Source organism: Canis lupus, chromosome 30, assembly GCF_011100685.1.
Source record: "Canis lupus familiaris isolate Mischka breed German Shepherd chromosome 30, alternate assembly UU_Cfam_GSD_1.0, whole genome shotgun sequence".
NCBI lineage: Eukaryota > Metazoa > Chordata > Mammalia > Carnivora > Canidae > Canis > Canis lupus.
In genome coordinates, this window is record NC_049251.1 from 10566744 (window position 1) to 10582846 (window position 16103).

A 16103-nucleotide genomic window follows, 5' to 3' on the forward strand; every position below is an offset into this window, starting at 1 on the left:
GAATACACTTCACACTGATGAAGAGTTATTAGAAATAGAAGCAGTCTCATGTTGACATTAGTAGACAGCCTCAGTAAATGAAGACACACAGACTCCACCCACTCCTTGATGCCATAATTCACCCAAGATAAGCTTTACACCTGAAAAGAAGTATGAATACATTTGATACAAACTATGTAAACCACAGGTCATAAAAGACCTAAATCCATATACTACTAACTGATGCCACATGAGCTAAGTGTTACCCAGGACTAGAAGGTGAAGTTTAACAATGAAATAAAGGGGCAAAGAACAATTACTCAGCAGTCCACATCACAAGAAAGTCTGAGAGACTTCAGAGGCACTGTTTGTTGCCCGTTATATCCTGATCTATGTTCCAAACAATCTCCAGAAATGCTGTTTCTAAATGACAAACTCACCACAAACATTTATGTCCAAATTAGCTTACAGAAAAGAGGTAATATATTCAAAGAACTGGTACACAAAGCAGTCCTAACAAATCTCTCACCATCACCATTACAGGGAACTGGCTACCTAAAAAAAAAAGGGTGGGGGGGTGTACCACTTTTCAAACCAGACAGTAAATGGTAGGTATGTAGGCATAAAAACACAGTACTAACAACTTCTTCCTAGGCAAAAATATCTCAATATATCTGCCACACTCAACTACTAGATTCCCAGCAAGGCAGGTACTGTAAGTGTAAGTCTCAATGGTGAAAAAACAGATACCAGAAAGGGAAAAACACTAACTTTACAGTGTTGGCAAACACTTTAACTAAGGGATAAAAGTTAATGTGACCAATGATGTCCTGTGGATGTCACAGGCTTCTTTCCCCCATATGACATAACAAGAAGAGCACATTACCTCTATAACATTCTTTTCAAAACCCTTAACTCCAATCTAATCAAACAAAACACGAGACCATCCCAAACTGAGGGACATGCTACAAAATACTTAACCAGTTTACTCCTCAAAACTGTCAAGATCATGGAAAACAAGAAAAGATTCAGAACTGTTGGAGATCAAAAGAAATTGAAGGACATACGACGGCTTAATGGACTGAACCCTGGAATAGAAAAAGGATGTATAAAAGCTGGTAAAATCAAAATAAAGTCTGGAATTTAGTTAGTTGGTAAGGAGTCAAGGTTGGTTTCTTAGTTATGACAAATATACCAGCTAATGGAAGATGTTAACAACAGGGAAAGCTGGGAAGCTGGGTGAAAGGTGGACAGGAACTCTCTACACTATTACAGTATTCTGTACTTTGCACAGTACTCTGTATATTTTCTGAAAATACAGTACTATTCAAAGTAAGCTCATTCAAAAATAAGCAACAAGGAAAACAAAAAAAGCTAGTGTGAAAGTAATCAGTGTAGTAGGAATGGAATTTCTAGCTTTGGAGACCCCCGAAGAGCTGTTAGGCTGGCACACATGCTCTTGGTAACAACAGACTAGAGAGAAGACTGGCCCAGGCACAGTAAGTCTCCTATAGACTCCACTCCCTTTATTACCTGCACTGAAATACTCATCCTCGGAGAGGGCAGTCACTTCCGTATCCAGTGGGATGGGGTCACACAGCAGAATGTCTTTGCCCAAAACATCACATTCGTACCCATCATCAAAGAGCAATTTATACTTCCCAGCTCCAACATCACGAGTGATTTTCCCAGAGTAAAAATAGCCATTGGATGACCACTTGGCTACAACACGGAGCCCTACAAAGCTATTCCCTGGAGAGGAGGCATCTAAGCCATCAGAAGGGCCAGTGACAGCCTGGAAAGGAATCTCTGGAGAGTCACTTCGACGCAAAGCAGCGGCACCCGTGTCTGCTCGTCTGGTGGAGTCTGGCACTCGGGGCACAATACGGGTGAAGGATTTATCGTCTGGTGACATGCTAGGTGAGATGTCCTCTATGCCCAAGGGGCCAGGAACAGCTGTTTCTCTAAAGAGATAAAAGACAAGGAAAAGGCAGTTAGAATTAAGAAAAGTACTTATATACCAATTTTCCCACTCCTTTTTCCATGGGTCTTCCTCAGCCCGTTCTTGGAGGACCCCATCACAGGCATAAGCCTGGTCTCTCAGTAGCCTCTCTAATCCCTGCCCACTCCCCAGGCAGTACGGACCCCTCTTGTCCCTCCTGACACCCCACATACTCTACTCCCCTCTTTCCTCTCTACTCCCTTTTTTTTCTAAACAAGTCATAGACTAAATTATCTCATACTACCCGGGTACCTGGTTCCAGTGGTCCGAGAAGGCGGGCGGCCCCTTCGCCCGCGCCCACGAGGCGTGACTGGAGCCTTCCCTCCCTGTCTGATGCCAAGGCCTGCATCACCATCCTCCTCACACACTGGCGCCCCTGTCTGACTGACCCCTTTTCTAGGACTAGAGAATGAAGACAGGTTAGTCTGGCAGCACCTGCTACCCAATTCTTTCTTCAAAAAGTCTCCCCATGGCCTTTAAACTACATGCCAGGCCAACATGTGCTAGACTTCCAGGACAGCAGGAAACTGGTCCGCACACCCACCACCAAAAATACCAGCCAAGGAGTGGGAGTGTAGGAGAGTAAGTACAGGACATCCCCCTCTATGCAAGTCGATTCCCTCCTGACAAAGCTTCCTACTGCTGCCTCAAAAACAGCACACCCATATCTGCCCTGCCTTCTCTTTCACTTCAGGATCTAGACACCTGCAGAGGATAACAAAAAGCTAGGGATGTATCAAGTAGGGGTCACTACCCTAAACTTTTTGTACTCCCACCCAAAACACTTGTAGGCTACATAAAATGAGGGTGGCAGCAGCATGTGCCAGCATTCCCAAAGTCCCCTCATCTGTTTTTCTACATTTTCTAGAAATCTAGCTCCCATAGGGCTCCACCCAACCTCCCATGCAAAACCCAACAGGAGAGGAACAAAAGGGGAGGAAGAGGATTTGAATTATCCTAGTTGGAGGATGGGGGGATTTCCCATGACTCCTCTTTCCTGTGATATCCAAATGTCAGCAACCCTGCCCCTGGTGTAGCTCTCTTTCTCTCTAGAGACCCTGTCTGCACCTCAGTTTTCCTGGGCCTCCTCGGGAGCTGGGCAAGGTAAAATCTGCGGGTTCTGTCCCGCTGGTTTTCCCTTTGAGTGGTCCGGCTCCTCTCCCTGAGCTGCCACTGCTGTGCATGGCTGAGAGACTTGTCCCACTTGATGTGCGGTGTAAGCTGGACGCCTTGGAGGAGAAGGAGCTGATATCCCCCAGGTCACCTGAGGAGCCCCCAGTCTGTGAAGGGGAAACTTCGGTTTCACATTCCTGACACTCTACAATTGGCTCTTCAGTCTCCTGCAAGAAAGAGATGGATACAAAAGCTAAAAGAAGCCACAATGACATCATGCTAATGTGGAGGTTGAAAAATCCTAGAAATATGACAGAACATGAGAGACTTCTGACTCTGGGAAACTAACAAGGGGTAGTGGAAGGGAGGTGGGCGGGGGGAGCGGGCAGACAGGGTGACTGGCACTGAGGGGGCACTTGACAGGATGAGCACTGGGTGTTATAGTATATATTGGCAAATCGAACTCCAACAAAAAAAATACAAAAAAAAAAAAAAGAAAAATCCTAGAAATGGCAAGAAATTTCAAGTCAGAAAGGTGACAACAAGGAGGAGACTTTCTGGAATGATGGAAATGTTCTGCATCTTGTTCTGAGTAGTGGCTATATGCAATTAGCTGTCAAAAGCCACTGAACTGAATGTATGAGACCTGAGCATTCTACAGGGAATATACTATATTTCAATAAAAAATAAATAAAGGTGGTACTGGATTTTAATTATGCTAGAAGATAATTAAATGATTATTTTTGAGCACTCTCTTCTTGAAAATCTCTCCCTTGAAATCTACAAAGTCACTTTTACTTTCATTCCACCTCTTTGGCTACTTCTATATGTGCTTGTTTTTAGGTTTCTCTTTCTTGGTCTGATCTTTTAGAAATAGCATTTCGCAGGACTATTCTCATTTCTTTTCTCACTCTACTGGGCTTTCTCTGGCCTGTCTTACCAGATTCATTCCTGCCTCTCTACCAACAACACAACGATGACTTAGCTCCAAACTCCCAGACACAAATACCTAATAAACTCTTCCCTTTAGATGTACTAAGGGGACACCTGAAATTTAACCCATCCAAAACACAATGTCTTCCTCTCTCCATTTCCTTGCCTTTGACGAATGAATCCTGGATATGTCCACTGCATCTCACATCCCCTACAGCTCTCTGCGGAGGCTGGTTTTTCTCAACCAAACCCCAATTCAAGAGTTTGGAGATAAGAGGTAACCTTGCTCCCCACTGCCATTAACAGACCATTTCTATCTCCCTACCTCGTGTCCTACTTAACTATTATTTGCCATTCTGTTAAACTTTCCTCTCCCTGTTACTCACCAACATCCTCCCACTTATTCACTCTCATGAATAAACACCTTAACCCCTGGTTCACACAGCCTCCCTTCCTGGCCCATCCCTACTTGTACTGTCACTATTCTCAATGGCTTACATCCATCAGATGACCCATCTCGAAACTCCTAAGTTCCTGATCTAATTACCACCATCAACCTTTTCCTCCACCTTAGCCATCTGCCCCTTGGGGTTACCAGAAATTGCACCACCTCTAAAAGGTGTCAGTGATAAACATGACTTTCTCAAATCGCTATCACCAACTTGCCTGCTCTAGCTGGATTCAAGTCTCATTATCTGCCAAGTTCATTTGACTAAAGCAGGTGCTATGAGCCCAGAACTGATGTCAATCTCTTCACTTGGATACAGCAAAAGAGTAGAGGGATGGCCAGCCTAAAAGGCTGGGATTCCAGGCTATGTCTCTGTGGGAGAGTACAGAGGAAGCCCCAGGAACAGTAGCCAGCTATACCTGCCTTTGCAACTGTCCTGCAGTCAAAGCCATTGCTCTTGTTAATGACTTCGACTCAGGCTCCAAGTTGGCCTGTTATGATCTTTTTAATGTATTTGCTTACTTGTTTTTCTGTGTGTCTCTTCTACCAAATGACAGAGGCCCTATTAATACAAAGACTGTAACAGTATCTTCTTTCCTGGGTATATCCCCCAAATCCAGCACAGTACATGCCACAAAAGAGACCCTTGGTAATTATTTACCAAACGATCTTCTCTCTCAAACCAGTGAAAAAAGCAAAAAGCCCAGCCACCACCTTAGATTCCTTCTTCTCCCTTGATCCCGACATTAGGAATTCACCAGAGTCTACCAATTTCACCTTCTATGTATTTCTTCCATCTTTGTCTCTCCTCTCAACCTATACTTCCACTATCCTAACTTGGCACTCATTACCTCTTGTCTGAACTATGCCTCAACCCATTACAATTCATGGTCAAACTGCTGCTAATCTGACCTAACATGCAAATCTGAGCATGTCACTCCTTTCTCCAAAATTCTTTTATTTTTTTAAGATTTTATTTATTCATTAGAGACAGAGAGAGGGAGAGAGGCAGAGACACAAGCAGAGGGAAGAGCAGGCTCCACACAGGGAGGCTGATGTGGGACTCAATCCTGGGAACCCGAGATCACACCCTTAGCCAAAGGCAGACACTCAACCACTGAGCCACCCAGGCATCCCTCTCCAAAATTCTTTAAATTCTCCACACCAAAGATAAAAAAAATCTAGGGGCACCTGTGTGGCTCAGTTGGGCACCTGCCTTCAGCTCAGAGCTAGATCCCAGGACTTTAGGATCACAATCTGAGCAGAAGGTCATGATCCTAGGGTTCTGGGACTGAGCTCTGAGTCAGGCTTCTGCCAAGCAGGAGCCTGACTCCCAATTCATGCCCACTCTCCTCCCAATTCATGCTCTCTGTAGCTATCTCTCTCCCTCTCTCTCTCAAATAAATAAATAAAAGCTTTTTAAAAGAGATAAAAATCTAAATTTTTTTCTATGGTATACAAAGCCCTTACACTTTAGCCCTTTACCAACCTCAATGGCATCCTCTCCTACCATTTCCTATCCTACTGTTAGTATCATATTGAGATTCTAAATGTTCATTAAGCATGCCCTGCTACCTACATACTTACGTAACTTTTCATTCTGCCTGTAATGTCCTTTCCCCCACCCCTCAAAATAATCTGCCACACATTTGAGCACTACATCTTCTGTGAAGTCTTCTAGCCACACCTTCAGGTAAGCCGGTAGGTTCTGTCCCCTCTTTCTAACACATCTTTCCATCCTCTATGACAGCAACCAACAAGTTTTGGATTTGTTTCACATCAAGTATAAGCTCCTAGAGAACAGGAGTCTTTTTTATGGAGTATTTTAACCCTTCAGAGTATTTAAAGGACCCACTGTTTCTGGAAATACACTTTAGAAAGCATCACATCAAATGATAAATTAAGTCACATGTATAACACTTTAGATTACAACAGTTACAATAACTATTCATGAAAGCAAATTGCTTTTCTAAAGCTGTTGTAAGTTCCCAATTTTTCCAAAATAGCAGTAACACTGAAAAAAATTCCACAAACATAAAATTGAAGATGAATTAACATCTGGGATTTTGGTGTACAATAAATAAAGAATACAAGACAATTTCTCAAACTAACGTCAAATGCTTTCTGATACAAGGGCCACAGGGGCCCATTAATGAACAACAATAATATGTTCCATTTAATAAAACTATATACCAGAGTTTAATTCTCCCTCAGTTCAACTTCCTATATGGCTAGCTGGCAGATTTTTTTTAAGTGCCTGAGTAAAAAAGGAAGGAAGTAGCTGCACCTCTTACCAATTAATAAAATGGTTCCCAAAAATTACTATATGTACCAAGAATGGTGCCAAACCTTTAATTCTAGAAAATCTGTCTGATTTCAACCAGTATGAGACTAAACAAAGTCAGAATATAACACTGTCCAATATAACAATGAATAAATGCCAATATTTTGCCAATATTGGGAATGAATCCATAATGAATCCTACTAAGAAATAAAGGTGCATCTCCTACCAGCAACTCTATAACCACACACGGATGGAGACCAAGAAAGGACACAATGAGTAAACATAAAAAAGAGTGAGAAAACAGATGGGGTGAGGCAGGAAGTTCTAAACCTCATTAGAATTTCCAAGGATTAAAAATACATGACAGAGATTTACAGAGATTCATCAATCTGTTCTTTACAAAAACTGAAACCATGACAAGACTCGTTAAATAACTGGTCAAAGGTCAAGCAGTAAACTCATGGTTTGGAAAAACAGAGAATTCAAGACTCTCACCAAGTTCTTCCACCTTTCTAACAAGAGGAAAGAAAACAAGCTAGTTGTACAAGAAAAGCAGGTAGGAGTGGAAGTGGAGAGCCAGGAAAATTTTTCTACAGAATTTGCCACATAGACCCAAAGTATGTATTACCTCAGTTACTTTTCTCTCTACTTCTGTTCCATCCACATAATATACATCTGTGATGACACGAGTGACAAGTGTGCGAACCTCACGGATTGTTCTCATGTGGCGATGCAAGACATGGCCATGTGGGGGCTGAGGCATATCAAACTCTTCCTCTCCCTGTGACAGAAAATAGAGAACACAAGCATGGGTCTCACTGCAAAATGGCAAAATTGTAAATCAACTTCTTCATGATGAGTACTGTTCAGAGGTTCCATGAATCTAGTGTGATGGAATTTTCCAGTTATTTTGTTTTTTACTCACCTATAGAGAAGAACAGGGATGGAGGAGCTATACAGCCAGAGGCTAGGAAGAGTTTGTATCAGTTTATCACTTAAAATGATCTATTTCTGTCTAAATCAAAATCATAACATCTAGCACTTATACCTAGGATATTTAAGTGAAACTGATTCCCCTAAAAGTACATGTTACATTATAATCCTTCTGATTTTGATGATGACTTGTCAATCAGTATTCAAACATATACTTGCAACATCTCTTTAAAAAAAAAAGGAAGGCAATTCCTTAGAACTTTATATAAAAGCAGAGTATCTATCTGTTAATCTCAGTACAGTCTTTTTTTTTTTGTATTTCTTTTTTTTTCTAATTTGATTAGCCAACATATATCATTAGTTTCAGATGTAGTGTTCATAATTTATCAGCTGCATAGAACACCCAGTGCTCATCACATCATGTGCCCTCCTTAAAGCGTATCATCCAATTACCCCACCTCCCTCAGTGCAGTTTTTATTGCATTAGTAAAGTCAAAACTAAAGTTTATTTATGTCAAGAACTAGATAGCACAGGTTTCTCTCAGAATTAAATATGAAATATTTAATCTATTCCAAATAATAGATTATAACTTAAGAGCCAAGCTAGTGTCCAAAACAGAAAAAGTAAATCAGGATTTGTATTTACTTGTACCATAATCAGTTAAATAGCTTAAATAAACCCTATATTTTTATGCCAACTGTTACATACATGTTTTCTCATAATACACATACCACATTTAACAGCATCCATGCACTCCCCCTTACCCCACTGGCTCTGTAATTCTGAGGAGGAGAAAACGCACATTTTTCTCCCACCTTACTTTTCCCATAATAGACTGATGTTTCTTTTAGTAGTCAGTGTCAAGGGATCCAAGTCTTTCCAAAGAACTATATATACCACTGCAATGATGATCCCGGGTTTTTACTGACTAATGTGGTAGTGATTTACCTAAAGCTTTCAATAATTTACCTGAGTAATTCCCACTCCAACTCCATTTTAGGGATGAATTATCTACTAAAATGGGTATTTAGATTATCTGAATAGACAAAATAAAAAGCATGGAAACTAAACCAATTCCTTAAAATACTTTCGTATATACAACTCTGATTAATGAGTGTTTAGAGTATTGGTCTGTCACACCTCAATCATTAGGGTGCCCCAGAACCATGACAGCCTGGATTTCCTGCCTACACACACAGAGCCAAGGTTCTGGATCATAAAGGTCTAAAAGGTTTCAGGAATACATAAACACAGACTTGTATTTGTATTCAGACTTCTCAAGAAGACTCCCTGCATTCTTCCACTACAACAGCCAGACTTCAAGAGAGACACTTAAATAAACATGTCTGATAGAATATGAAAGGAAAGAAAGGAAAGGGGACAGATAAAAAGAAGCTATGCTTACTCGCTCTTCAAATAGTCTCCTGAAAAGAAGTCTTTGTAAGATAAATAACTTAAGGGTCTTGTCATTAGAAAAGAAGATAACAAAATGAAAACAAAACTAAACTTTCCCTTCATTAAAAGCCTGGCCCCAGGCACACTGGATACAGAAGTGAAATTTTAAGGAATGTCAAAGATAGACTGCCTATGCTTTTCTCCAGCACTGGATACAAAAGCACTGGCACTTGGAAAACCTCCACAGAGCCTTCCTCATTTTCCAATCATTCTTCAAAAGACAGCACAGCAATCCCAATTTGTTACTGTACCACCCCATCTATATATATTTTTTAAAGATTTTATTTACTCATTCATGACAGACATAGAGAGAAAGAGAGAGGGAGAGAGGGGCAGAGACACAGGCAGAAGGAGAAGTAGGCTCCAGGCCGGGAGCCTGACGCGGGACTCAGTCCCGGGACTCCAGGATCATGCCCAGGGCCAAAGGCAGGCATTAAACCACTGAGCCACCCAGGGATCCCCTCCCATCTATAATTTTTTTGTAAAGTTTATACATAAAATTTACCATTGTAACCATTTTTAAATATGCAGTTTATGACATTAAGTACATTCACACCAGCAAACATCACCATATCCACCTCCAGAATTTTTCATCTTTCCCAAGTGAAACTACACCTATGCACCACCTAGATTTTTCTAGCACCTTTCTTTAACAGGAGCAATTAGCTCTTAAATATGTTATATTCACTCTGTATGACACAGTAGTAGTATAGTATCATCACATCACAGTATTTAAAATAATAATCAATAGGTAGCAACAGCAGCCAACATATATTTAGCATTAACTATGTGCCAGGCCCAGTGCTAAGGGCTTTACATGCTTTATCTCATTTAATCCTCACAATATCCCCAAATGAAGTGATCTGCCTCCAAAGCCTAGGCCTAAGCACTCTGGCTCACTGGCTCCTGCTATCATTATAATGAGATAGGAGCAGAGATTGTTTCCCTATTTTACAGAGGAAGAAAGGAAAATATAATCTAGTGGCTTCAACAAGATTGCTATCTTTAGGATCAAGTTTAACTCTTTTTATGAAGGCAGGGAAACCAAATTATTATGTAGCAGAATGCAAACACTTTAAGAGTAAAAGCAGGGCAGCTAGGGTGGCTCAGCAGTTTAGCGCCGCCTTCAGCCCAGGGTCTGATCCTGGGGACCTGGGATCACGTCCCACGTCGGGCTCCCTGCATGGAGCCTGCTTCTCCCTCTGCCTGTGTCTCTGCCTCTCTCTCTCTCCCTGTGTCTCTCATGAATAAATAAATAAAATCTTAAAAAAAGAAAAAAGAAAAAGGAGTAAAAGCAGATGGAAAATGGGGTCTGGTCTACTATAACCCCTACATTCAAAAGGCTATGCTAGTTTTCATCTGTACAAAATGATTACGCCTTAGGTCTCATAGACTATGTTACCTTAAAAGGCTAATAATATTAACAATTTCTGGAGTTCCTGGAGAGGAATGGATAAACAGAACAAGACTACACAGGCCATGATTAATAAATAGAAAATCAACATAGCAGAATGAAAAGAATACCGATTCTGAAGTCAGACATGCTGAGTTCAAATTCCAGTTCTGCCACCTACTGATGGCAAAATTTTGGGCAAGTTACTTAACCTCTCTTCAGCTTGGTTTCTTTACCTGTGAAATGGGAATAATAATACCAACCTCATGGGCTGTCTTGAGCACAATGCTGATAAACTCTAGGTGTTCAATAATGAGGAACTATATTATTTTATCTTTATAAAACAAACAACTTGGACAATTAAAACAAGAGGTACATCACTACTGAAGCTTTCCTAGAAAGATACCAACTGAAGATAATCTACCAGAACAACTGCAAAGACAATTTAACTACTATTAGTAACTTCCAAATTTTCCCTGCCATGGAATCCAACTGCCGAAATTTTATGAACTTCCTTTTATTTGTTAATATGTACACTTCTACCACCACTTCTTACCCACTCAGTTTTTACTACCTACACTTCCCTATTCTATTCCCAAGAACCTGTTGCTCCTCCAGCCTTATTTCCATTAGCCCCAATCCTTTTCCTCCCATTATGTCTAGCTGTAGCCTCTTTCTGCAGTCCTAGTGACCTAAGGACTTCCTCCTTTCTTTCTCTATTCCTCTTACTGTTGTTTCTATACAGTGGTACACTATCTTTCACGCTTCTCTTTGCCTTCTCCTCTGCTTCATACTCTCTCAGTTCCTGGGAACCTTGGTGAAACAGACTCGAGAGGGAAGCAATAAGCTATGATGCTCATAACAGAGGATGAAAAATAGTGGCAGAAGGAAAAGATTAAATGGAGAATATTATAGGGCCCAGACTATATTCCTGGCTTTCTCTTCCACTAAGAACTTGACAAATTCCAGCACTACTTCATTTTTCCTAAAAGACTCTACTGGCTATAGCTACCCATAATTTGCACTACCCTATCTCTAGCCTAGAAAAATTGTTTTTGTTTTGAATGACTGGTCTATACAACACTGTTAAGAATTACCATTAGGTACAAGTACCACAACTTAAATTCTCCAGGAATCCTTAAGGTCAAAAACAGGGCCCTAAGATACCCTATACATTCTCTCACCTGGCTATGGAGCGACTCTGTATCATCCCCAGGAGCACTGACTGGTTTTTCACCACTCCCCCTCTCAGTCTGAACTGTGGCATCTTGTTTTCCAGAATTCTGGTCCACCGTACTGGTCCCCTGTTCACACACATTCTTTACAGTCTGGGTTGCTGCTGACACAGTTTCTGGGACCCACAGGGAACGTTCTATGGTCTGGATTCCTATGTTATTTTGGCTGGGTCTCTCAATCAAGGCATTACTAGGTTTTTCCTGATTGGTATTCTGTCCTTCTTTCTGGCCTTCTAGCACATCTGTCTCCATTGCTTCCCCTTGAGGACTGGATGGCCCCTGTGTGGCCACCTGCTGGGAGATAGGAGAAGGAGGGTCTTTGACAGGACAACTGGGCTTCACAGGCTGTTGACTCTGCCTGGTCCTTTGTTCACCTTCCAATTTTTCCTTCTCTTCTTCATCTTGAGTACTTGGAAAACTGAGCGAGTTCCCCCTAAAAATCAACCATATAAAGAAACCATGTCAAGTAAGCAAGTGTGAGTGTGTGTGTAATGGCAAGAGGAACCATAATTTGTCAATTTGAGAAATGTGGGGAAGGGAGAAAATAAGGTGACTGAGCATATCACCTTATAAGGCTTTTAAATATAATTTCCTTTAAAAAAAAGGTTTTAGATAGAGAGCACAGTGGGGAGGGGCAAAAGGTAAAGAGGAGAGAGTCTCAAGCAGACTCTGCCTGAGTGCAGAGCCTGACACAGGGCTGGATCTCACTACCCTGAGATCACAACCTGAGCTGAAACCAAGAATCAGACGCTCAACAAACTTCACCATCCAGATGCCCCAACATAATTTCACTCTTAAAAAAATAATGATACAAAGGATTATCCCACCATGATGATAAAGCAGTCATAAAATCTCTTCCCTTCACTAGTTATGAACTCTGAAACTTGTACCACACAGGAAAATAAGGTAAACAAAAAGATGTAAAGCCATGACTAAAGTCACAGTCAATGAAGGCAGTTTAGGGATCTACTTCAAAAAACTTCAATTAGGTCAAGATGTCTTATTTAGGCTTTTTTTGGTTCTAACAGTCCTTAAATGACTCCTAGCATTCTGGATACTTTTTCCCCTCCACCTCAATCAATATTTTTAGGAAAAGAAACAATATATACAGGATAGATTTATAGATGAGATTCTAGCTTTGAGAGATATACTAGTGTATCTTACAACTAACAATTTCAGAATGACTTGATTCCTCAAAGCTCTCAAAGTACAACCTACTCCTTTTTCGTTAGTCTTCCCATTTGGCTATCAGTAATGTATTCATTTATCCCACAAGCATTTGATTCAAGTCTCCTACAAACCAGATACCATGAAGCTCTGAGGTGCCTAAGGGCTTTCTTAAATGTCCTTAACCAGAATAAAAAGGCCAGGTTAACTCCAGGTCAGGTTACATAGAAACTTGACATTCATATCTTACTCATCTCTACTTCAAACATCTAATACAGAGCTTAATATATAGTAAGCACTTAATAAAGAAACTTTGGACAAAAGAATTAATGTAATTAATGTTCTCTCCATTGAGTAACTGCAAAAATCTACTCTCAGATTAAGTAAACTAATTGTGTAAGTAGCAAATTCATGTAAAAAATGCCTAAAAACTTTTAACTTTTTGATAAATTATGAGTTCAATGAGTCAGTACACTACAAACAAAACAAGAAACTAAAGATTTTGAGGCTATATTAAATGCATAGCAGCCAGAATCAAGATAAAAGGAATCCATTCTGAACTGACCATGGTGCAACCATATCTGGATCTGTTTCAGTTTGGCATATCATAGTTCTTAATTTATAAAACTGAGATATACCTAGAAAAGAATAGCTAGGATGATCATGGATCTAAAAAAACATGTCAAATGTTGCTGTATTTGGCTAGAGACAAATGGAACTACTCACTGAGAAAGAGAAAGCTGTCTTAATCTGGGAGGAACTCTGACCCCGTAAGAGCTGAGCTGACATGTAGGCAGAAAAAAGGGAAACCTGAAGAGCTCTTTGAGAAATGCTCTGCTCTCAGGAACCCCTGAGTGGCTCAGCAGTTGAGCGTCTGCCTAAGGCCCAGGGCCTGATCCTGGAGTCCTGGGATCAAGTCCCATATCCGGCTCCCTGCATGGAGCCTGCTTCCCCCTCTGCCTGTGTCTCTGCCTCTCTCTCTGTGTGTCTCTCATGAATAAATAAATAAAATCTTTATTAAAAAAGAGAGAGAGAGAGAGAGAGAAAGAAGAGAGAGAGAGAGAGAGAGAGAGAAATGCTCTACTCTGGATATTGAATAAGAAAGAGAAGTTTCTGAGATTTTATCTTGTTGAGCTCAGCTTACCAAAAGAGGAGATTAAAGAGAGGTTTAGAATAGAGTTCTAGCCAAAGAGCCTGGTAAAAATTTGGTGGTAATAGTTTAAGTCACGTCAGGAACCTCAAATGAATAAGGATATATATACAATAAAGAAATATAAGAATAAGACCACCAGGAGACAGATGAGAAAAATCTACCTCTGATAAGGTTCTAAGTGACCATAAATACAATTTACTTAGCACAGGGCTAGATACACAGCAGAGCTCAATCAATACTAGTTGCATAAAACAATTAAGACCTGATTCATTTGTTCTATAACCTGAATATTCATGTTTGAATCTTTCAGACAGCTAACATGTCACAGTTGAACAATGAAAGTCAAAAGCTAGAAGGCATAGGACTTGACTGCTATTTAAAGAACTCAATTACCACCTTTCCCCACCCTTAAAGAAGCCTACCACATTTTACAGAAGCTGTTTATTTAGGGTAGAACTTCTGAATAGAATTTCGCTTCTCACGTAAAATTTTATTCTTTTTTCCAAGTAAAATTTTATTTAATTGGTGAGTATTAAGTTGGGTTTTTTTCCCCAAAGAGTTCATCAGAACAACTTTCTTCTCTCTCTAAAGACCAAAGGTGTCTCATTGTAACATTAGCAATATTCGGCAGATTCCTATCAAATATCAGAAATTGGTATTTATCATTCTCATGTTAACATCAATCAAATGAATGATGTTAACATTACAGTCATTTCCCCCCAAGTTCATAGAACAGTAGGTAAAAAGCGAAGCCTTAATTGCAACACGTATACTGCCAGAAATGTTGCTCCAACTCCTACCAAGTTCATAAATCCTTAAACATAAACATAAAACAACTGAGAAATACCTACCATAAAGATGTATATGAATGTCCCAATAAACAATAAAGAAAGAATCTTTAGCACTAGAAAAGAGCTTTAGAAGAAAAGAGAAATCCAATAAATTGTTAAGAAGGGCCATATTTCTCTTTATTAGTTCCAGCTACACAATCCTACCTTGGTCACTATATGTCAGGTTTGAAACTTATGCTAAGAAAGCAAATTTTAGTAGAAAAAGTCTGGATAAAATTAATCCAGAGTGAAACAGGTAAGAATAAATTTCCCTACTTAACAAACTTCTAACCATTACATTCTGAGTGTAGGTCTGTTTGTGGAGAAACTGAAATCAAATCCATCTGAATTCTCAGGCCTTTGTTCTACCAAAGTTAAACAAAATCACCAGCATCTTTGTCTTTCTATTTAAGATATTCTTTAAAAAAAAAAAAAAAAAAAAAAGATATTCTAGTAAAATAGGAAGGCAATACAATGCCAACAGTAAATTTAGTAATGCTGGGCCATTCTTACATCACTTTAGGAATCAGACAAAGTGGCATTTCACCTAACAAGTTGCTTGATACAATAGAGAATATGAGCTATTTGATTCTCAAGAATATCAACAAGCTCACATTTAATAATCAGAATGCTAATAAAAGCACTGAAATGTTTCTTCTCATTATTTATGTCAATAAAGAACATAAAAATTATGTTGCAAAAAAATACTATTAGGATTATACCCACTGACAAAACATTATCAAATTTCCTAATTACAAAATCACTGAATACCACCTAATAATGAAAATACAAGCTTATTTCCATTGCCATTAATTACTTCAGTATACTAAGTATAAAAATTGTATGTCCCAAACAAGATACTTTATTTAAACAGAAAAAATACTTTGTAACTAAAAAATTCTTTTCTGTCAGGGAAATTCTAAGAGTTTATGGAGTAAAGAAGTCATGGGCAAATCTTAATTCCATCAAGTATGATGAGATTTAAATTTGGAGTGAACATCTCAGTTTTGCCCTATGGGAAACTAAAAACCCCAAAACGTCTTGTTACAAATCAACACGTGCAAAACTAAGAAAAAAGGAGTAATCTTAAAAATATAGAATGATACATTTTACTTTTTTTAGAATGATATAGTCTCATAAATTTATGAAGAACCATTTCAAATTGAAAGAACAAGCA

The 16103-nt window shown here is 39.6% G+C and overlaps 1 protein-coding gene across 8 annotated transcripts in view; it reads right to left on the reverse strand.

The window, feature by feature from the left end:
• TP53BP1 (tumor protein p53 binding protein 1) overlaps window positions 1-16103 on the reverse strand; it is a 98106-nt gene that overhangs the window by 9664 nt on the left and 72339 nt on the right. For 7 of the 8 annotated variants that reach the window (XR_005381550.1, XR_005381551.1, XM_038580213.1 and 4 more), the window contains 5 exons: window positions 11726-12209; window positions 7388-7540; window positions 3050-3321; window positions 2234-2383; window positions 1513-1943 (listed from right to left, as the gene is read on the reverse strand). Coding sequence is in view for 6 of the 8 variants with exons in the window: in XM_038580213.1 (XP_038436141.1) it covers window positions 1513-1943; window positions 2234-2383; window positions 3050-3321; window positions 7388-7540; window positions 11726-12209 (1490 nt within the window). In the remaining 2 variants the exon portion in view is untranslated. The remainder of the gene's footprint in view (window positions 1-1512; window positions 1944-2233; window positions 2384-3049; window positions 3322-7387; window positions 7541-11725; window positions 12210-16103) is intronic. The other variant, XM_038580216.1, reaches the window with a different exon arrangement.